The 22,840-nt window shown below is 44.4% G+C and overlaps 1 protein-coding gene across 1 annotated transcript in view; it reads right to left on the reverse strand.

Moving 5' to 3' along the window:
- The window catches only part of LEXM (lymphocyte expansion molecule), a 32,654-nt gene that overhangs the window by 1,204 nt on the left and 8,610 nt on the right, over positions 1-22,840 (reverse strand). The window contains exons 8-9 of the mRNA XM_023187307.1: positions 22,309-22,434; positions 20,232-20,365 (exon numbers count right to left, since the gene is read on the reverse strand). Of these exons, the coding sequence (XP_023043075.1) occupies positions 20,232-20,365; positions 22,309-22,434 (260 nt within the window). The remainder of the gene's footprint in view (positions 1-20,231; positions 20,366-22,308; positions 22,435-22,840) is intronic.

Consider the following 22,840-nt stretch of genomic DNA (forward strand, 5'->3'; position numbering starts at 1 on the left):
GTCTCTCCATTCCTCACCATGTTCATGGCCCCTGGCCCGGCCCCATGCCTCATTTCTCATCTCTACCATTGAGGCAGCCTCCTTGTCTCTATCCCCACAACAGTCCATAATGCTGTAAGTATGTTTATTAAACACAAGAATTACTTCCCATTAAAATCTGTCTGGATATCTGGGAAAAAATTTTGCAAAACACATATCTGATAAAGGTCTTATGCTTAGAATATCTAAAGAACTCAAAGCTGAATATAAGAAACCAAGCAGCCCATTTGTTTAAAATGTGCGAAAGATTTGAAAACACTTTACCAAAAGAAGACATCAGAGGACACATATGAAAAGATCCTCAACATCTTGTCACTGAAGAAATGCAAATTCAAACCATAGTGAAATATACTATTAGAATGGCTTAAATTAGAAAAGAAAAAACCCTGACAATACCAAGTGCTGACAAGGATGCAGAACCCTTAGACCCCTCATACATTGCTGGTGCGAGTGCAAAATGGACCAGCCATTTCAAGATAGTTTAGCAGCTTCTTACAAAGTCACATACATACCCACCAAATGACCTAGAAATCCTACTCCTAGATATTTACCAGAGAGAAATAAAAACGTATGTCTACGTGAAGACCTGTATGTAACTGTAGCAGCTTTATTAAAAATTCCCCAAACTGTAAACAATCCAAATGTCCCTCAACTTAGGAGTGGATAAACAAACTGTGTCACAACCATACAGTGCAATCCAACTCAGCATTAAAAAGGAACGAACTATGGGTACACACAACAACAGCATGGCTGAATCTCAAAAGCACTGTGTAACATGAAAGAAAAAGATACAAAATTCTACATACAGATGATTCCATTTATATGACATTCTGGAAAAGGCAAAACTCCAGGGATGGTAGAGTTGCCAGGGATGGCAGTAGGAGGAGTAGACTGACTACAGATAGCATAAGAGGGATAGGAATATTCTATATCTTGCCTGAGGTGATATGTATGACAACTACATGCATTTGTCAAAACTCATAGAATTGGGCTGGGTGTGGTGGCTCATGCCTATAGTCCCAGCACTCTAGGAGGCTGAGGTGGGTGGATTGCTTGAGCTCAGGTGTCAAGAACAGCCTGGGCAGAATGGCAAAAGCACGTCTCTACAAAAAATTTAAAAATTACCTGGGTGCAGTGGTGCACACCTGTAGTCCCAGTACTTGGGAGGCTGAGGTGGGAGGATTGCTTGAGCCCAGAAGGTCGAGGCTGCCATAAGTCATGTTCATGCCACTGCGCTCTAGCTTAGGTGACAGAGTGTTGACACTATCTCAAAAAACAACAAAAAAACCTCACAGAATTGTATACCTAAAGAGAATGAATTTTACTGCATGTGAGTTATACTATAATAAGTTCAACTTTAGGCTAAGCGCGGTGGCTCACACCTGTAATCCTAGCACTTTGGGAGGCCAAGGCAGGTGGATCACCTGAGGTCAAGAGTTTGAGACCAGCCTGGCCAACATGATGAAACCCGTCTCTATTACAAACAAAAAAGTTAGCCGGTCATGGTGGGAGGTGCCTGTAATCCCAGCTACTCGGGAGGCTGAGGCAAAAGGATCGCTTGAACCCAGAAGGAAGAGGTTGGAGTGAGCCGAGATCACAAGATCCAGCCTGAGCAACAGCGCAAAATAAAACTCTGTGTCAAAAATAAATAAATAAATAAAATAAATTCAACTTTAAAAAATGTATGTGGCTTCTCACATACAAGATAAAGTCCAAGCAGCTTAGCTATGCATTCCAGCCCTCTAAGGACTGACCGAACCACCTCTCCTGCCTTATTATCCACTATTCCCCTCTACACACCCCACACATCATTCAAAATGTGCCATTTAGTATTGCCCAGATATGTCCTGAACTTTTGGCTTCCTTTCCTTCACTCATGCTCTTCCCTCTGTCCTAAATATTTTTCTTCTCCCTGGAAGAAGAAAACCCTTGAAGAAACAACACAGCTTGGAGCCAGATGGACCAGAGACCCAATCCTATTTTGTGACTGTACTAGACAGAGAGCGAAAATGGCCCAGGCCTCCATAGCTCCTTGTATTGGTGGCCTTTCCAATGCGATTGCAGCCTCTTCCATCAAGAGGTGGCCTACTCCCCATGCACCCCCACCCTGCTTGAATCTGGGCTGGCCATGAACTTGCTTTGGCCAACAGAATGTGGTAGGCTGGGCTGCAAAAGGCCTTGCACACTTCCTCTCTCAAACCCCAGCCTCCTTCATAGAGGCAAGCCTGGGCTACACTGCTGAAGGCTGGAGTCTGTGTGGAAGACAGTCTAGTTGTTCCATTCAAGACCATCCCAGACCAGCCAGTCCCCAGCCAACCCATAGACTCATGAACAATAACAAATGGCTATTGTTTTAAGCCACTGAGTTTCTGGTGGTTTATGTAGCAATAGCTAACTGCCCTGGGAAAGTGACTCAGTTTCCTCATCTATATAATAAAGGCAGTTATTACATACCTCACAGGGCTTTGTGATGCCCATGAGAGATGAATTTTTTAAAATTGAGATGGAGTCTCATTCTGTTGCCTAGGCTGGAGTACAGTGGCGAGATCTCAGCTCACTGCAACTTCCACTGCTGGATTCAAGCGATTCTCCTGCCTCATCCTCCTGAATAGTTGAGACTACAGGCACCTGCCATCACACTCGGCTAATTTTTGTATTTTTAGTAAAGACGTGCTTTCACCATGTTGGCCAGGCTGGTCTCAAACTCCTCAGGTGATCTGCCTGCCTCAGCCTCCCAAAGTGCTGGGATTACATGCATGAACCACTACTCCTGGATGAGAGATGTTTATACAGAGCTGAGTACAGTGCCTGGCACACAGTCAACCTTTGATTAACGGTTGTTACCCCTTTCCAAGCCCAACTCTTATCCAGCTTTTCAGAACCAGATCAAATGCCACTTCTTCCAAGCAGCCCTCCCTGCTTGGACAGCTCCAAATTCAATGTAGTATTTGCCTCCTCTGAACTCCCATAGTATTTCTTCTTTCCCACTCCAATATAGTCTATCTTCAACTATAAGCAATTTGGAAAAACAGCCATAGCCTTAAACATAGGTATCCAGTATAAATGTATACTCAATGCCAGAAAAAGATGAAATGATCTGCATAGATTAGGGACAGAAAGTCTGTTCTGCCTCCCAGGCCTCTGCTCCTTCCAACCATTACACACAGACCCCTTCAAGGGTGATCCCAGCAGACTTCCTTGCACGTTCTTCGTGCTCAGTAAATGTATCCTGAATTGAATCAGCCAAATTGGGGGTGGCATTTTCCCCCTTGGGGGCAATGAAAACATGCAGGAGGGTTTTGGGGTCTTCCCAAAGACTGGGGACCACTACTTCCCAACCAGTGGGCAGGCACCTGGAATGCTAACCGTCCCACCACTAGGCAGGAGAATCTGGCACCATGAAGAAGAGGCACCTCACTCCTCCCACATGCCAGCAGCGCCCTCCTGTGTGGTGCTGGGCTATGGGGAAAGAGTTGGATGGCAAGTCTTCCACATAGACCCTGGCCTGTGAGACAGGCTTCACTGTGCCCATTCTACAGCTGAGAAAAGAGAGTTGTGCTTAGTAGCCCAGGGTCACACAGCTAAGAGATGCCAAAGTGGAGACTTTAACCTGCATCTTCTCCCGATGTTCACCAACTTGTTGGAGCCTCAAACGGGCCATGTCAGGGTGAAAAGTCCATGCTGATCTGAAGGCCATCAAGCAGATGACACAGAGCAGAGTCCAGGCTACCTATGGGGACATGGGCTATGAATGCTGACGTCATTTAGGGAACAAAATATGCAACAGGAAGGTCACATGACTTGTCGATAGCACATGGCTTGTAAACAACAGAACCGCAGTCCCCTACCTCAATATAGGACACATTTTTGGGGGGTCTATTGTAATATTTTATAACCCCCTAAAGGTTTCCTACCTAAGCAACTGTTAATTCAGATATGAGAAGGCAAAGGCGAGTCCCATCCCAACATTACATCTTCCAAGTGGCGTTTTCCAAAGATTTCCTCCCACAACAACTGCACTTTAAAGAACACTTACTGGCTGCTTGATTTGCAGGTATTCATCAGCAAAGACACCAGACTCCTCCATCAAGACTCGACTGATCCCACCCCACCTGATCCACCTGGCTTTGTTCTTCCATATCCCCTGCGAGAGCCCACCCTCCCGCTGCTCAGCCATCCCTGATCAGGCCAGGCTCGTTTACCCCTCACACCCAGACTGGCTGCCTGGAATATCCTCCATCTCTCCAGGCCACCTTTCAGGGTGGACATGCCCACATGCTCATGGCACCTGGCTGAGCCCTCCTTCGTGTACCTGATGCTAAATCAATCCTTCCCCTCTGCCCCGTTTGCCTGAGACCTTCTGTGTTCTGACCCCTAGCAAATACCCACTAAAATCAATTAAATCATCAACCCTTTTTCTCCCCCACCCCCCTACCCCATCCAAGGCCAACGTTTCTCCCTGTGCTCAGGGTGATCACCCCTCCAGCCCAAGCAAAGAGCATGTTCCACCACCTCACAAGGAATCTCCCGCTCCTTCCCTGCCCATCAGCCCAGAAATATGCTCAAGTTTCTACCCCATCCACCTCCACCAGAAATAGAGAGGAATAAGGAGAGAGAGGGGGACAGAGGGAAGGCAGGCAGGCAGGAAGGAAGGAAAGTGGGGGAGGGAGGGGGGAAGGGAGAGAGGGAAGGAAGGAGAAATGAAAAAGTAGGGCCTTCTCTCCCAACTGCCTTCTCTTGGAGCGAAGCCCAGTTTCCCCTGGTGCCACACAGTCTTAATGGCAACCAACTGACTTCCGTGTCCCAGAGTAAACGTGCAGAGGGGGTTGAGGGGAGAAGGAGGGGACTCCATATGCTGAACTTCCTGGGTCCCTCTTTCCTACCCAAACTTCCAAATCTCTCACCAAAACAGAATGCACAAGGGGTAAAAGGAAAGTGATCAAATAAGGTCAGGTGGAGTAAGGGCAGGAAGATGTGTCATGGTGAAGGCCAACTATGCCTCAGCTTCCCTGGGTTCAAAGAGCCTTCCCTTCTGCTCTCATCTTCCAGAAAGCTTCGGGCGAAAGAGTGGGCAAAGTGTTCTGGACAGAGAGAGAGAAGTCCTGGGCTCCACCTGCCCTCATCTCTGGGGAGGTGGGTGAGTGCCCTCCCCATGAAGCTGGAGCCACTCTGGACCAGACTGCTGTCTGGTTCTCTTCTGCAGTGTCCTAGGAACCAGCACGGTGCCTGGCACATGGTAGGTGCACAATCAAGTTTTGAGAAATATATGCATCAATGCTGTTTACTAACAGTGACTTTGGAAAATCACTTTTTCTCTTCAAACTTCGATACTCTCAACTGAAAAGCATTGAAAGTAATCCCTACCCTTTAAAGCTATTGTATGCAATAAGTACATACAAAATCACTTTGTCTGACCGGGCACAGTGGCTCATGCCTGTAATCCCAGGACTTTGGGAGGCCGAGACGGGCAGATCACTTGAGGCCAGGAATTTGAGAACAGCCTGGCAACATGGTGAAACCTCCTGTACAAAAATTACAAAAATTAGCTGGGCGTGGTGGCACGCACCTGTAGTTCCAGCTGCTTGGAAGCCTGAAGTGGGAGGACTGCTTGAGCCCAGGAGGTCAAGGCTGCAGTGAGCCAAGATCGCGCCACTGCACTCCAGCCTGGGTGACAGGGCAAGCCTCTGTCTAAAAAAAGAAAAAACAAAGCAAAACAAAAACAACAACAACAGAAAACCCCATCACTTTGTCCATTTTAAAGATAGTCCAAGAATACAAAAATGTATTACTATCATTACAGAGAATAGACATTTATGATTTCCATTTCAGATTTCTGGACAAAGAATATGCCTTTTAGCTTCAAATACCAAAAATGCAGTATGCATGTTGGAGCATTTAGGAGAAGGTGTACTCATGGCTGCCATTTCCTTTGAACTTTATTAAAAATGAAAGATAATTAACAGATGGATAGACAGGTAGAAAGATAGGTCATAACGCAAAAAGAGTAAAACATTAGTGGTACAGGTTGAGCTTCCCTTATCTGAAAATCCAAAATCCAAATGCTCTGAAATCTGACTCTTTTTGAGCACTGATATGATGCCACATGGTGAAACCCCATCTACAACAAATACAAAATTAGCTGGGCGTGGTGGCACATGCTGTAGTCCCAGCTACTTGGAAGGCTGAGGTGGGAGGATTGCTTGAGCCTGGGAGGTCAAGGCCGCAGTGAGCCACGATTGTGCCACTGCACTCCAGCCTCTAGCCTAACCCTGTGTCAAAAAAAAAAAAAAAAAAAAAAAAATTATGGTTATTATAATTTCTTCATGTCATGAATTTTATTGTTTACCATGATTAAATACTCATCTTTGTTCCACTTACCATTTTTGTCTTGAATTCTATTTTGCTTAGTGTTTGTATTACTACTCTTCCCTCTCGTTGTTGGTTACATTTATCTGATATATCATAGCCAGATGTATTTTTACATGCAAGTCTTCCCCTTTCTTTTTTTTTTTTGAGATGGAGTTTCGCTCTTGTCACCCAGGCTGGAGTGCAATGGCACAATCTTGGCTCACTGCACCCTCTGCCTCCCAGATTCAAGTGATTCTCCTGCCTCAGACTCCTGAGTAGCTGGGATTACAGGCATGCGCCACCACGCCTGGCTAATTTTTGCATTTTTAGTAGAGACAGGGTTTCACCACGTTGGCCAGGCTGGTCTCAAACTCCTGACCTCAGGTGATTCACCCGCCTCAGCCTCTCAAAGTGTTGGGATTATAGGCATGAGCCACTGCACCCAGCCATGTCTTCCCCTTTCTTAAGCTCTCCATGTTAATTCATTTTTCATTGGACTGGAGTATATCCTTCAGTAATATTTTCAGAAAACATGCATTTCATATACATTCCAATATTTGTGCATCTCTCATTTGCTTTGCACATGAATGACTGGTTGGCTACATAGAGGACTCTACATAGTCCCAATTCTTTTCCTTGAGAATTATATAAACAGTGTTTTCTATCATTTATGTTTCAGAAGAGAAGTATGAAATATGCCTGATTGTCTTTTATTTAGATTGCAGATTCAGTGTCATTTTAGATATGATACTAGCAAGATTTTTATTTTACCTTTGAAACCCAGAAATTTCACCACACTTTTCATGGACTGGATGGGTATATTAACCTCTTCCCTCCTGAAACCTCACTAAAACAAAGTAAAGGAATAAAAATGTTAAGGCATATACCCACAAGGGCAAAAAGAATAGAAGAAGCAGCAGGAAGAAAAAATATTTTGGAAGTTGAAAAGCAGATGGAAGAATGGTGACTCACCTAGTAGACCTAAGAAAGTAAACCTAAGAATCCCCCGACTCCAAAAGACTAAGGAATTGGCAGCACCAGGTACCTCTGGAAGTGGGAATGAAGATGAAACCGAAAACAGGAATCGGTCTGTATAATATCAGTTTGATAATCTGTATAATATCAGTTTCTCTCCCCCACTGTCTGCAGCCAGATGAGTGCCCTTCATTTAGCCTGGCAGAAGATTGGAGATTTATTCTCTGGAGACAGATCCTCTGTTCAGATGGCACCAGGCATAGTTGAAATCATGAGTACCATATTTAAAACAGGGAATTGGACTGGGCACGGTGGCTCACACCTGTAATCCCAGCACTTTGGGAGGCCAAGGCAGGCAGATCACCTGAGGTCAGGAGTTCGAGACCAGCCTGACCAACATGGAGAAACCCTGTCTCTACTAAAAATACCGAATTAGCCGGGCATGGTGGCACATGCCTGTAACCCCAGCTACTCAGGAGGCTGAGGCAGGAGAATCACTTGAACCCAGGAGGCGAAGGTTGTCGTGAGCTGAGATCACGCCATTGCACTCCATCCTGGGCAACAAGAACAAAACTCTGTCTCAAAACAAACAAACAAACAAACAGGGAATTAAATAGAAGTTTAATCACTAAATATTGAGAACTGTAGCCTCTTCCCTTCGACTTAGATTCTAGAGCTTGGACAGCCAAGCTTACACCCCCCAGAGAAGCTTGCTCTGGCCAAGGCCAAGAGGAAAGCTCTAACATTAGTGACATTGGGCGTTCACCCAGTGAAAATACCCAGCTTGATCATTCTGTGGTGGAGTCCATAATCAACAAGTACCCCAGAGCCTTCAGAAGGATTTACAGCTGAACAGGGATGCAGAGCCAAGGATCACCAGACATTCAAGGAAAAACCTCTGATATGGAAGACTGAGGCCAAAATGAACATACAGAAAAATGAGATTTGGAAAAAAATGGGGACAACGTCAAGCAAACAGTCTTAATATCTTCAAAAAGAAGATATTAATCTTTAATCTTTTGAAGATATTTGTCTTAATATCTTCGAAAGATGAGGAAGCACTCCCTTCGTGAAACCAGAGCATATTGTTATCAAAGGAACATTCAGAAAACAAAAACTAACTCTATATGTAACAAACCTGCACGTTATGCACATGTACCCTAGAACTTAAAGTATAATAATAAAAAAAAAATATGAATGCAAAAATGAAATTTTCAGTGAGGGAATGGCAGACTATTTCTGGTCACCTGAAAACAATCAGTAGCTCAGAAGCACTCAGGACAGAACCAAGCACAGGGCAGGTTTTTCAAATGAATCAGTCAGTGAAAAAGTGCATAAAGAAATCCTTCACACCTGTCATCGATCTTCTGGGCCTCCTGGCATAACTCTTCTGAGCCAGGAGCCCAAGTAGAGCAAGGGCGTCATGGACGATGCCGAACTTGAGCCTCAGAGAGAATCATGCCCCAACCTAACAGTCTGACACCCATGGGGACCTGCTGGTTGATTTCAGTTTGGCAGCATTCATAAGACTTAGGCCTCACCAGGTCCCCCAGGGTATAAATTCTTCTGCTTTTACAGATGGGAAAACTGAGGTCTGGAAGACAAAGGGTAACTCTTGGTTGGAGATGGATCTAAAAGGGGAACTCATATTCTGTGTAGTTTATCTCATGCACTCTTGTCCTGTATTTGTACCATTTTTTCTGATTATAAAACAATATATGCTTATTTTGAAAAACTCAAACATTTCAACAAGATAGAATATGAAAGAATCTGGTAACCCTGCCCTCCACACATAATCACGGCCAACAGTGTGGTGCTTAGTCCTCCATATTATGCTATCTACACACATGTCAATGGATTTTAAAGTGGGATCATTATTCCTCTACCTTAAAATATATTTATATGTATCTTACTCTTTCAGATGAAGCTTATAATCAGTTTATCCAGTTTCCCCCTCCAGCCCCATCAACCTCTTTAGGATTTGACTTAGGATGTGGACATCACTGGGAAGATTTAATATTTTTCCAATATCATATCTTTTCATCCAGTTATTCAGGCATTCTTTAACATCCGTTAATGAAGATTTCTATTTTTCTTCATTTATGCCTTAAATATACCAAATTAAGTTTATCCCAAATGTATTTTATCATTTGTGTTGCTAATAAGAATGGGATCTTAGTAAAAAGAACCCTCAAAAATAAAATCAAAAAAAAAAAAAAAAAGAAGAAGAAAAGAAAGAAAGAAAAGAATGGGATATTGGCCAGGTGCAGTGGCTTACCTGTAATCCCAACACTCAGGGAGGCCAAGGCAGGAGGATCACTTGAGCCCAGGAGTTTGAGACCAGCCTGGGCAACACAGTGACACCCCGTCTCTCTACAAAAAATAGAAAAATTAGCCAGGTGTGGTGGCACATGCCTGTAGTCCCAGCTACTCAGGAGGCTTAGGCAGGATGGTCTATTGGAGGTTACAATGAGCCATGATCGTGCCACTGCAGCCCTGGGTGGCAGAGCAAGACCCTGTCTAAAAGAAAGAATGGGATCCTTTTTTTGCCTCAATTAATTTTCCATTTGTTATGGCTGCAGTATAAGAGGAAAATATTCATTTATACACTTGTTGCCTGTCTTTGCCTTAGCTCTACAGTTTTAAAATTAACTCTCTTGGAAATTTTTAGTAAACACACATATCATTATCAATTGTAATAACGTTGCTCTTCCTTACCAATGTTTTCTATTTCTTATTTATTTTTCCTGTCTTATTGCTTTTGCTACAACCTCCAAAACAATGTTAAATAATGCCAGTGACACAAGCATCCCTATCTTGTTCTTGACTTCATTGAGAAACCTCTAGTTACTCAATGTTTTTGGCCTTCTCTTTCAAAGCCCTCATCCTCCTCAAGCCTCAAAGGACCTGCTATTTCTCCCCCAGTCTCTATATAAAAATCTCTATCTTACTAGAGGTTTTTGCTTGGGTCTTTGGCGACAGAAGGTGATTTAAGTAATTGTAGTTTCTCTTTCTGGATGTCGTGCATTTTAAGCCTCTGCAAAGAACTTTTTCCTTATATAAATAAGCACAACGGAATTCTGCCAAGGCAGGAGCAGCTGCTAAGGGAAAAGGAAGCTAGCATGTGCAACATGCCTCCAAAACAGCATCGACAGGGGCAGTGTACATTCACCTGTGTCATTCATTCAGTCCTCATAATGGATTCTGAAGGTGATTATTAGTTTACCCTCATTTTTCAGATGAGGGAGGTCTTCTCCGAGCAACTTGCCCCAAGTCACACAGCTAAGTGGCAGATATGGAATTCTAAGCCAGGGTTAGAAATCCTGTAATTCTCACTGACCTGAGTGTTGGATGTGTTAACAGTGGTGAAGGAGAATGCTGAACACAGGAGAAAGACAGATGTCCAGAGGGAGAACCCAGATGTCCAGGGGGAGGTCCTGTGGGGATGGGGCACCCTTCCCTTCCTTAGAGTGTTTTGCTAAGCAAACGGCATATAGACTGGACTTTGCAAAAGAGCAGCTGGGAGGAGTAGCCCTGCAGGAGTCTGGGCATGGTACTTGCCCTAGCACCCCCAAATCCTCACAGGGGTGTTGATAAAAGGACATTGCCCATGAAGGGGAAGGACCAGATTCTAGTGCCAGCTCTGTCACTCACCAGCTGTGTGACTTTAGGCAAGTTGTCCTCCTCTTTTCCTCTCTCTGGTCCTGGTTTTAACACCCCTAAAATAAGGCTAACTACCTTGACTAGAAAGGGGAAGAAAACACTTTTGCACCCCAAAAGTGTTTCATTTCATATGATTTACCATTGAACAAGGCAGATGAATAAATGCATTTATCTCTACTTCCTTCTGCAACCCACTGAAAGTATAAAGGAATTTTTTAAACATAGACAAACAGGAGGGGGGCTTCAAGATGACTGACTAGAGATGCCGAGCACTTGCCTCCTCCACAAAGAAGGACCAAAACAGCAAGTAGATAACCACACGTTGAATATAGCAAATGAGAGAACATGGAATTCAGCATAGAATATCTGAGGCATGGAAGGAGAAGGAACTGGAGCAGCTGGTCTGGCCGGGATCAGCTCAGAGCCAGGAAAAAGTTCCCAGTGTGGAGAAAGGGTGAGCAAGAGATCCCCCGTGGTCCACATTCCCCCCACAGGCTCCTGCAATCCTACCCACAGGAGAGCGCTCAGGCCTTGCAGGCCCTGAGACTAATACAGGGGACTTCTGGGGGTCCATGTGACAGCATTGCAAACTGCCAAGAGGGAGTTTGCACTGGTCCCACCTATCCCCTGATACCCAAGCAGTTGCAGCACAGCACCATTTTGAGAGCTCAGTCCCCACCAGTCTACATCCTGCTCTGGAGCCCTACAGATCCTGTATCTCCAAATCCCTGGGGCCCTGCTGACATCCCCTCATGTCCACTCAGAGAGCTGCAGTGTTCCAATGCCAGCTGGACCCAGCAGTGCGGACAGATCCCCAGCATTCTAGCCCAGCATTCTAGCCCATTCTAGCCTACGCCCTGGGGAATGGGCAGGGCAGTGCACTAAATAAGCTGACCTGGGGCAAAGAAAGCTGAAGTTTGTGCTCCCCAGAGCCTGAGAGCTAGTTGCCTGGAACCATTGCCACTAACAGCAACCCTACCTCTTCCAGTGGCAGAGCTGCTGCACACCTGCACACTGTTCCAGGGCCTGAGGACAGGCCCACCCTACCTGAACTCTGGTGCCCAAATGTGCCATCTTGGGGCCTAAGGATCCACCCACCCCACTTGCCACTGCCAGAGCCCATGTACGCTGTCAGGGAGCCCTTAGACAGGCCCACTCTACCTGTAGCCACTGCAACCAGGGCTTGTGCATGTTGTCCAGGGACCTTGAGGTAGACTAATGCACCTACCCACTGCTCATGCATGCATCTCCCAGGGGCCCAGGTACCTGCCTACTCAGCCTGCCATCACCACTGCTGGCACACACACACCACCCAGGAGCCTGGGACTGGCCCCTCTTGCCCACCACTGCCACTGCTGGCACCCACATGAACCACTCAGGGGCTAGAGCAGAAGTGTGGCCCACTGACACTACTGTCACCACCGATGCCATGCATATCACCCAGGGGCCCAAGGACCCACTGGCTCAGGCCACCACTGCCAACACCAGCACCCAAACACACCACCTGGAGGCCTGAGGGCCAGCCCACCCAGACCTGCCTCTGTCAGCACTCACATATGTTAACTAGGGGCCCAAGGACTGACATACCCAGCCCACTGTGCCACCACTGGTTTCTGAGGACTAGCCCACCTGGCACCCCCACCCCCAGCAAAGCCTTGCCATAGCCTCTCCTAACAACCACAGCCTAAGCCACTAAGAAACCCAAAGACACCACTGATGCTGATTATAGCTGAAGAAATCATACAGAAACTACATTACTGCATCCACACAGAATCAAAGCCAAAGTACTGTACCCAACCAACACTATATATACATCTACAGGTAAAAGTAATTCCCTATGAAAGACAGTCATAAAATTGGAAAAAGTAACTGTTATACTAGATGCACACATATGAACACAGGGACACAAGAAACATGAACAAGCAAGGAAACATCATACCTCCAAGGAATACAATATTTCTCCAGTAACAGATCCCAAACAAAAGGAAATCTATGAAATGCCTAAAAAGTAATTTAAAATAATGATATTTTAAAAATCAATGAGATATAAGAGAAAACAGATAAAAAATACAAAGAAGTCAGGAAAATAATTGATGATCTGAATGAGATCCAACAAAAAGATATCACTAAAAAGGAACCAAACAGAAATCCTAGAACTGAACTATTCAATACAGGAAATTAAAAATACAATCAAGAACTTCAACAATACACTACATCAAGCAGAAGAAAGAATTTTTGAACTTGAAGACAGGCATCTTGAAATAATCTAGTCAGACAGAAAAAAGAAGAAAAAATTTACAAGATAAAGAAAGTATATGTAACAGAACACCACAATGGAATAAAATATTCTAATTTTGAGAGTTCCAGAAGGAAAAGAGATTGGAAAAGACATAGAAAACCTATTTAATGAAATAATAGCTGAAAACATCCCAAGTCTTGCAAAAGATATAGACATCCAGATACAGGAAGCCCACAGAACCCCAAATAGATGCAATCAAAAGGGCCTTCTCCAAGATATATTACAGTCCAACTGTCAAAAGTCAAAGACTGGTCAGGCATGGTGGCTCACACCTGTAATCCCAGCACTTTGGGAGGCCAAGGCAGGAGGATTGCTCAAGCTCAGGAGTTCAAGACCTGCCTAGGCAACACAGTCATACCCCATTTCTACAAAAACTAAAAAGTAAAAAAATATATATCTAGGCATAGTGGCACATGCCTATGCTCCCAGCTACTTGGGAGGCTGAGGTGGGAGGATTGCTTGAGTCTGGGAGGTCGAGGCTGCACTAAGCCATGATTGCATGACTACACTCCAGCCTGAGTGACAGAGTGAGACCTTGTCTTAAAAAAAAAAAAAAAAAAATCCAAAACAGCAGAAATCTTACAAGCCAGGAGAGCACAGAATGATTATTCAAAGTACTGAAAGGAAAAAAACAAAAGAAACAACAAAAAAACTACCAACCACAAACACTATACCCAGCAAAGCTATCATTCGAAAATGAAGGCAAAATAAATTATTTGCAGCACAAGCAAAATCAGGGAATTATTCACCACTAGACCAGTCCTACAAGAAAAAATTAAGAGAGTCCCACATCTGGAAGGGAAAGAACAACATCTACAATCATGAAAACATACGAAAGTATTAAACTCTCTGGTAGAGCAAATACACAAATGAGAAAGAGAAAGTAGTCTAACGTTATCACTACAAAAACCCACCAAATTGTAAATGTAAACAATAAAAGAGGAAGAAAGGAACAAAAGATATATAAAACAATCAGAAAACAACAAAATGACAGGAGTAAGTTCTCGCTTATCAATAACAACTTTGAATGTAAGTGGCTTAGATTTCCCAATTAAAAGATATAGACTGACTGCTGTCTAGAAGACAACTATCTGCTGCCTACAAGAAATTCACTTCACCTGATAAGACACACATAGATTGGAAGTGGAGGGATGGAAAAAAATATTCCACAAAAATGGAAACCAAAATAGTACAGAAGTAGCTGTACTTGTATCAGGCAAAATAGACCTTAAGTAAAAAAATTAGCAAATAAAAAGAGACAAAGAAAGTCATTATATAATGATAAAGTGATCAATTTATCAAAAGAATATAACAATAGTAAATATATATGTACCAACACCAGAGCACTTAGATATATAAGGCAAATAATATTAGAACTAAAGAGAGAGATAGACCTCAATACAATAATAGCTGTAGACAAGACCCCACTTTCAGCACTGGGAAGATTATCCGACAGAGAGTCAACCAAAAAATATGAGACTTAATCTACACTATAGATCAAATGGACCTAACAGACATTTGCAGAACATTTCATCCAACAGCTACAGAATACACAGTCTTCTCATCAACACATGGAACATTCTCCAGGATAGACCATATGTTAGGCCATGAAACAAGTCACAACACATTTTTAAAAATCAAAATCATACCAAGTATCTCCTCAGATCACAATAAAATAAAACTGGAAATCAATAACAAGAGGAACTTTGGAAATTGTACAAATAAATGGGAGTTAAACAACATGTTCCTGAAAGACCACTTGGTCAAGGAATAAATTAAGAAAGAGGCCAAGCATAGTGTCTCATACCTGGAATCCCAGCACTTTGGAAGACTGAAGTGGGTGGATCACTTGAGCCCAGGAGTTCAAGATCAGCCTGGGAAACATGATGAAATCCTGTCTCTACTAAAAATGCAAAAAATTACTTGGGCATGGTGATGTGCACCTATAGTTCCAGCTACTCAGGAGACTGAGGTGGGAGAATCACCTGAGACCAGGAAGTTAAGACTGTAGTGAGCCATGGAAACATAACATACAGCAAAAGCAGTGCTAAGAGGGAAGAAGATTATAGCAATAAATGCCTACATTAAAAAAAGTAGAAAGATTTCAAATAAACAACAGTGAACCTCAGGGAACTAGAACGTCAAGAACAAATCAAACCCAAAATTAGTTGAAGGAAAGAAATAAAGATTAGAGCAGAACTAAACAAAATAGAAACTAAAAAAAAAAAAAAAAAAAATACAAAGGATCAACAAAACGAAAAGTTGAGTTTTTGAAAACATAAAATCAATAAACATCTAGGACTTCTAGTACTGTATTAAATAAGAGTGGAACAACACAAGGATGCCCACTATCACCATTCCTATTTAACACAGTACTGGAAGTCCTAGCCAGAGCTCAGACAAAAGAAAGAAATAAGAGGCATCTAAATTAGAAATGAGGAAGTTATTATAAATTGTCCCTCCTTGCAGGCAACATGATCTTATATAGAGAAAAACCTAAAGACTCCACCAAAAAACTCTTAGAACTGAGAAATAAATTCTGTAAAGTTGTCAGAATACAAAATCAACATAAAATAATTAGTGGCATTTCTATACACCAGTAACTAGCTGAAAAAGAAATCAAGAAAACAATCCCATTTACAATAGCTGCCAAAAAATATACCTAGAAATAAATGTACCAAGGAAGTGAAAGACCTCTATAATGGAATCTGCAAAACACTGATGAAAGAAATTGAAGAGAACACAAACAAATGGAAAGATATCCAATGTTCATGAACTGGAAGAATTAATATTGTTAAAATGACCTTACACAGAATGATATTATTCTGACACCATCCAATAAATGATGTTAGAAAAACTGAATATCCATAGGAATGAAACTAGATCCCTTACTATATACAAAAATCAACTCAAAATTGATTAACGACTTCAATGTCAGACCCAAAATTATAAAACTACTAGAATAAAACATAAGGGAAACACTTTAGGACATTGTTCTAGGCAACAACTTTATGACTAAGACTTCAAAAGCACAAGCAACAGAAACAAAAATACACAAATGGGACTATATTAAACTAAAAAGCTTCTGCACAGCAAAAGAAGCAATAGTATGAAGAGACAACGTGTAGAATAAGAGAAAATGTTTGCAAACTACTCATCAGACAAGAAACTTATATCCAGAATATTCAAGGAACTCAACAGCAATAATAAAAAGTGGGCAAGGTGGGTGTAGTGGCTCATGCCTATAATCCGAGCACTTTGGGAGGCCAAGGCGGGTGGATCGCCTGAGGTCAGGAGTTCAAGACCAGCCTGGCCAACATGGTGAAACCCCGTCTCTACTAAAAATACAAAAATTAGCCAGGGGTGATAGTGTACACCTGTAATCCCAGCTACTCAGGAGGCAGAGGCAAGAGAATCACTTGAACCCAGGAGGTGGAGGTTGCAGTGAGCCAAGATCACGCCACTGCACTTCAGCGTGGGTGACAGAGCGAGACTCCATCTCAAACAAACAAACAAAAAAAGTAGGCAAAGGACATGAGTAGGCATTTCTCAAAAGAAAACATACAAATGCTCAACAGGTATACGAAAAAATGCTTGACATCACAAATTATCAGGGAAATGCAAATCAAAACCCCAATTGAGGGATATCATCTCACCCCAGTTAAGATGGCTACTATAAAAGACAAAAAGTAACAAATGCTGGCAAGGATGTTGAGAAAAGGGAGCTCTTACATGCTTTTGGTGGGAATGTAAATTATAACAGCCATTATGGAAAACAGTATGGAAGTTTCTTTTAAAAACTAAAAATAGGCCAGGCGCGGTGGCTCACATCTGTAATCCCAGCACTTTGGGAGGCCAAGGTGCGAGGACCACTTGAAGCCAGGAGTTTGAGACCAGCCTTAGCAACACAGTGAGACCCTGTCTCTACAAAAAAAACCAAAACAAAACAAAAAAACTTTTTAAATTAGCCAGGCGCGCTGGTTCACACCTGTAGTTCCAGCTACTAGGAAGAGTGAGGCTGGGAAATCGCTTGAGCCTGAGACGTCAAGGTTGCGGTGAGCTGTGTTCATACCACTGCACAGCTGTGTTCATACCACTGCACTGTAAAAAAGGAAAAGAAGAGAAAGAAAGGAGAAAAGGGAAGGAAGGGAAGGGAAGGGAAGGGAAGGGAAGGGAAGGGAAGGGAAGGGAAGGGAAGGGAAGGGAAGGGAAGGGAAGGGAAGGGAAGGGGAGGGAAGGGGAGGGAAGGGAAGGGAAGGGAAGGGAAGGGAAGGGAAGGGAAAACTGGGGAGACACTTGCCAACTCCAGCCACAAAAACCTCAGAGAGATCTAGGAATGGGACGCACCGGTATCTTAAAAAACAGGTGAGGCCAGACATAGAGGATCATGTCAAGAATCTCAGTACTTTGGGAGGTCACAGTGGTAGGATAGCCTGAGCCCAAGACAAGCCTGGGCAACATAGTAAGACTCTGTCTCTACAAAAATAAAAATAAAAAAGTAGCCAGGCATGGTGGCACACACCTATAGTTGCAGCTACATGGGAGACCAAGGTGAGGATTGCTTTGGCTCAGGAGTTCTAGGCTGCTGTGAGCTATGATTGTGCGACTACACTCCCGCCTGGGTAACAGAGTAAGATCCCATCTAGACATGACCTCCTGCTGACTCCTCACCCAGCCAGCAGTAGACTGGAGGTTTGGTTTGTGGATAGATTCCAGGGGGCTAGGAGGAGGCGCACAGTGGAATGTAGGCAGACAGGTCCCACAATGAGAAGAGAGGGGGTAGCAGGCAGTCCGTACGCTGAATGAGACAGCCCTGTCTCCTTCCTCTAATCACCAGCAACCACAGTTACCCCCACCCGGGACAGAGGATTATTTTCTAGAGAAGCTGAATAGTCCCACAGAAAACACCTAGAGACACTGGCATTTGAGGGTCTCAGCAGAAAGACCAGATCCACTGCCAATCAGTCACAGCGACTGACAGCCCCACCCAGACTCACAGTATTATTTAGTGCTTTCCTCTTCAATATGAACAAACAAGCAAAAGAAAAAAAGAAACTTGGAAGAACTGGAGATAACACAGGGGGCAAAAGAACTTCAGGAAAACTTAATTAACATCCTTAGATAAAAGAACACACTGCAGCCAGGCACAGTGGCTCACACCTGTAATCCCAGCACTTAGGGAGGCTGAGACGGGCAGATTACTTGAGCTCAAGAGTTCCAGACCAGCCTGGGTAACATGACAAAGTCTGGCCTCTACAAAAAACACAAAAATTGGCCGGACATGATGGCGCATGCCTGTAATCTCAGCTACTTGGGAGGCTGAGGCAGGAGAATCACTTGAGCCTGAGAGGCAGAGGTTGCAGTGAGCCAAGATTGCATCATTGTGCCCCAGGCTGGGAGTCAGAGAGTGAGACCTCATCTTAAAAGAAAAAAAAAAAGAACATACTGCATACTGCATACATGACACAGAACTGGGTGCTATTAAAAGAAGAAAGAAAAGAGCAATCCACAACAAAAGAACTCTTGGAAACTAAAAAATATGATAACCAAAATTTTAAAAGTAATAGTAGGGTAGATAAGGACAAGAAAATTTTACCAGAAAGTAGAACAGAAAGGTAAGATGGAAAATAAGAAAGGAGAGAAATAAAAGGTAAGAAAACTAGGGTGACAAACCAGGGCGTCTAACATTCATCTAAAAGAGGTATCTGAAAAGCAGCAGAGAGAACACAGAGGAGAGGAAATCGTCAAAGACAAAACTCAAAAGATTCTCTCAGAATAGAAGGTGCTGAGTCTCCAGATGGAGGGAACTCACTAAGCACCCAGCACAAAGGATGAAACAGACCCATGCCAAGACGCATCAGAACAGGAAGTACAAAGAGAAGATCCTGAAAGCTTCCAGGAAGGAAAATGCAGGTCACATACACAGCACGGAAAACCAGAATGGCATAAGACTTCTCAACAACCATATTTGAAGCTAGGAGGCTACGAAAGGCCTGCAAAATTCAGAGGGAAAATTATATCCAACTTAGAATTTTATTTCCAACCAAACTATTGATCAGATATGCAGAAGGAAAAAATAAACTTTTTCAGGCATACATTGTATCAAAAATCTTACCTTCCTCAGCCCTTTCTCAGGAACCCACCAAAACAAGGGGGGAAGTTGAGAAGGAGGAAGACACAGCACTACTTTGATAAAAAATAAAATATTTTTTGAAATTACATTTAAAAGCTGATTTCTCCTGAGAAATCTGGTCCTCAGAATCTGGTCCTCATGTCGTCACATAATTTAAAAAAAAGAAAAAATACTGGATTCTAAAGCACATGTTTGTCAACATTGTAATATTTCTGAAATTGTTATTATATTGCAGTTGATGGCCTCTTAGGTCAATAAAATATGGCAGCAGCTAACATTTACAAGTTGTTGTATAGTTTGCCACAGTATTTAATGTACTTTTCCTTTCTTAGGCTTTGCAACCTCCTGAAATGAGTTTTAGCAACCCCCATTATGAACACCAAGAAACAGATTCCACGTGGTGAAGCCACTGAGAGCCAAGACCAGACTGTGTGGGCTCCAAGTGGCGGATTTAGGGTTGATTGAGTACCTTTTCCTTACCAAGGGTTTTCAGCAGATCATTTCATTTGGGTCTCCTCAAATATCTGCTCTTTTGACAGCTGAAGGAAATGAGGCTCAGCGAACTTATGCAGCATGCCCAACCTCACACGTCCAGTAAGTGGCAGAGCCAGGATCTGAACGTGAACATCCCTCCACTGCCTCTGCTATTTGGCTGGCATTAGGGGCAGAAGCTGTGTTCCCATGGGAACAAAACATGGGGAGCTACCAACCCACCACAGAGTAAGAACCCACCACCACCCTCACCCCTTCGCCTGCAGCTCCAGCTGCACTCACTGCATAAGCATGTCCCGGGCCAGGTCTGAGAGGTAGCGTTTGGATCCACCCAGGAATAGGGACCGGTATCGCTGCCGCCTGTCCTTTGTCTCCATCAGCCAGGTGTTGAGGTAGCAGCCCACACCTACTGGGTTCTACAACAGGGAGAGGATGGCAGGACATTAGCAAGCCTGGCTTGGAGACTGTGTCTCGGCTTCCTCTCCTCCCCTTGGATGCTTCCCTACTCCATCTGTTATGAACTGAATTGTGTCTCCCAAAAACATATGTTGAGGTCCCAACTCCGAGCAACCACAGTACCTCAGAATGTGACCTTATTTGGAAATAAGGTTGCCACAGGCATAATTAGTTAAGATTAAGTCATACTGCAGTAAGGTAGGCCCTTCATCCAATGTGAATGGTGTCCTTTTAAGAAGAGACACACAGGAAGACAGCCATGCCAGGATACAGATTGGAGTGATGACTACAAGCCAAGGAGCATCAAGGATTGCTGGCCACCAGAAGCTACAAAGAAGCAAAGAAGGATTCTTCTCAATAGGCTTCAGAGGGAGCACGGACCTGCAGACGCCTTCGCCTTGATTTCAGACTTCTCGCCTCCAGAACTGTCAGAGAATATTTCTGTTGCTTTAAGCCACCTAGTTTGTGGTAGCTCTAGGAAGGGAATACAGCATCCCACCCAGATATCGGGGCCACAGACCTTAAAGGCACCAACAGAGAGGTTGGGAAAGGAGATGCAACTTGCCCAAGGTAACACGGCAAGGGCAGAATAAAGGCAGGACAAGAACCCAGCCATCTGCGGAGCAGTCCTGAGGGGTGGGCTGGGGAGATGTTAGAACCCAGGAGCTCGTCCCGTGCTAAACAGAAGTCACCTTCTACAAGGCAGAAGCCTGTTTCATGAGGCGCCCAGGTTTCGGGGGTACAAGTAGAGGGGGTCTCCCACCCTGTGGGGTGTGGCCAACTAAGCCACCAGAACCCAGCCCTTCCCACTTCACAGTGGCTGGCTCTGTGGTAGCAGCAGGGTCATCTGGCTCTGGTCTAAACATTTCACTTGGGGGCTCTCGGGTAAAGACTTTCTCCCCTGCAGGGGGTGCAGGCTAGAGGTGAAAAAAGGAAGGATTCAGGGACAACCAGCCGGTCCTCACAAGAATTGGTCACTGGGGTCTGGGTACGCTGAGGACCTTGCCACCGTATGGGAAGGTAAGGAGGTGAGGTGGCTGACCTGTGCTACTGGAAGTCAGTCAGGACAACAGGCTATCTAATTGGGGGTAGGGGTGGGAACGGCAGGGATTCTTGGGGTGCTGGAAATGAGAGCTGGTAAATGTTCCGGGAGGTAGTTACGGCCATGATGTGACAATTCATGGAGCTGTGCACTTAGGACTCAGCGCCTTTCTCTATGATTATTAGACTCCAATAAAAGGTGCATTTACAAACTGAAGAGGGGTGGAGTAAGAAACAGAATGAGGTCAAAGCCCAAGGCCAAGAATTCAGCTGGTTTACAAGAACACTAACTAAAGATTACATTGCACACTTGGGGATGGCTGCCTCTGGAGATGAGGAAGAGAGTGGGAAAGGGAAGGGGACAGAAGGGGCCTTGCTCAGCGAGGGACAGGAAATGCACCAGCTTCACCAGCTGCCCCTGAGGCCCAAGAAAAACACAGAGAATGGAAGGAGCATTTCTCTGGGAAAATAAGAGAATGGCATGGCTGCAGTGGGATGTTTCTTAGCTCACTGGTTCTCAAAGTGTGGTCCCTGGAATAGCATCATCCCCATCACCTGAGCTTGTTGGAAATGCAAATTCCCATGTCCCAACCCAGGCCTACTGTACCGGAAGCTCTGGCATGGGGCCCAGCCATCTGTGTTTTAACAAGTTCTGCAGGTGAGGCTACTATCAGTTCAAGTTTGAGAACCAATGCCTTAGGAAAATAAGACAGTGGGAGTGGACCTCAGGTCCCTTGGGGAAAAGAAAGGGGAGGCATATGGCTCACTCAAAGCATCGGTTACCTGGGGACAAAGAGGCTTTGGTGTTGGCTGTAGAGGCAGGAGACAGTTCCCATGTAACCCTCACCCCAGACCCACTCACCCAGCTTCCCATAATCATCTGAGAGGCCTTTGCGCCTGACCCCTTGGAGGTCAACAGGAACGAGGGCTGGTTGACGGGTTTGCATTTCTTCTCTTGTGGAAGCCAGAAACTGGGGCCAGATGTGGCCTACAAGTAAGGAAAGCAGGCTGAAATCTGAAGAGGCTCTGGCAGTGTCAGCCTGGGCCCAGGGCAGGTGAGGACTCTGGCCAGCTGACTCCATCCATCCAGCAGCCTGGGTCTTGAGCCAAGGATGGTGGAGGTACCCAGCTACCTCTGAGCAAAAGGGCTCTCATGACCCATGCCACCCACTCTAACAAATACCCATCACAGCCTGATGCCTCTTTTTAGGTGCCCAAGGGTCTTCATTGTCTGGTGAGGCCCAGAGAGCTGAAGACCCCATTTCTGAGGAAGGAGACCACACCACACCACACCACACCACTCCAAGTTCCAAGCAGACTTGGAGCCAGATGAGCTGGGTTCCAATCCCAGCCCCTTCTCACCCTTGCTGGGGGAACTTGGCAAATCCCTTTCC

The sequence above is a fragment of the Piliocolobus tephrosceles genome, chromosome 1 (genome assembly GCF_002776525.5).
Source record: "Piliocolobus tephrosceles isolate RC106 chromosome 1, ASM277652v3, whole genome shotgun sequence".
Lineage (NCBI taxonomy): Eukaryota > Metazoa > Chordata > Mammalia > Primates > Cercopithecidae > Piliocolobus > Piliocolobus tephrosceles.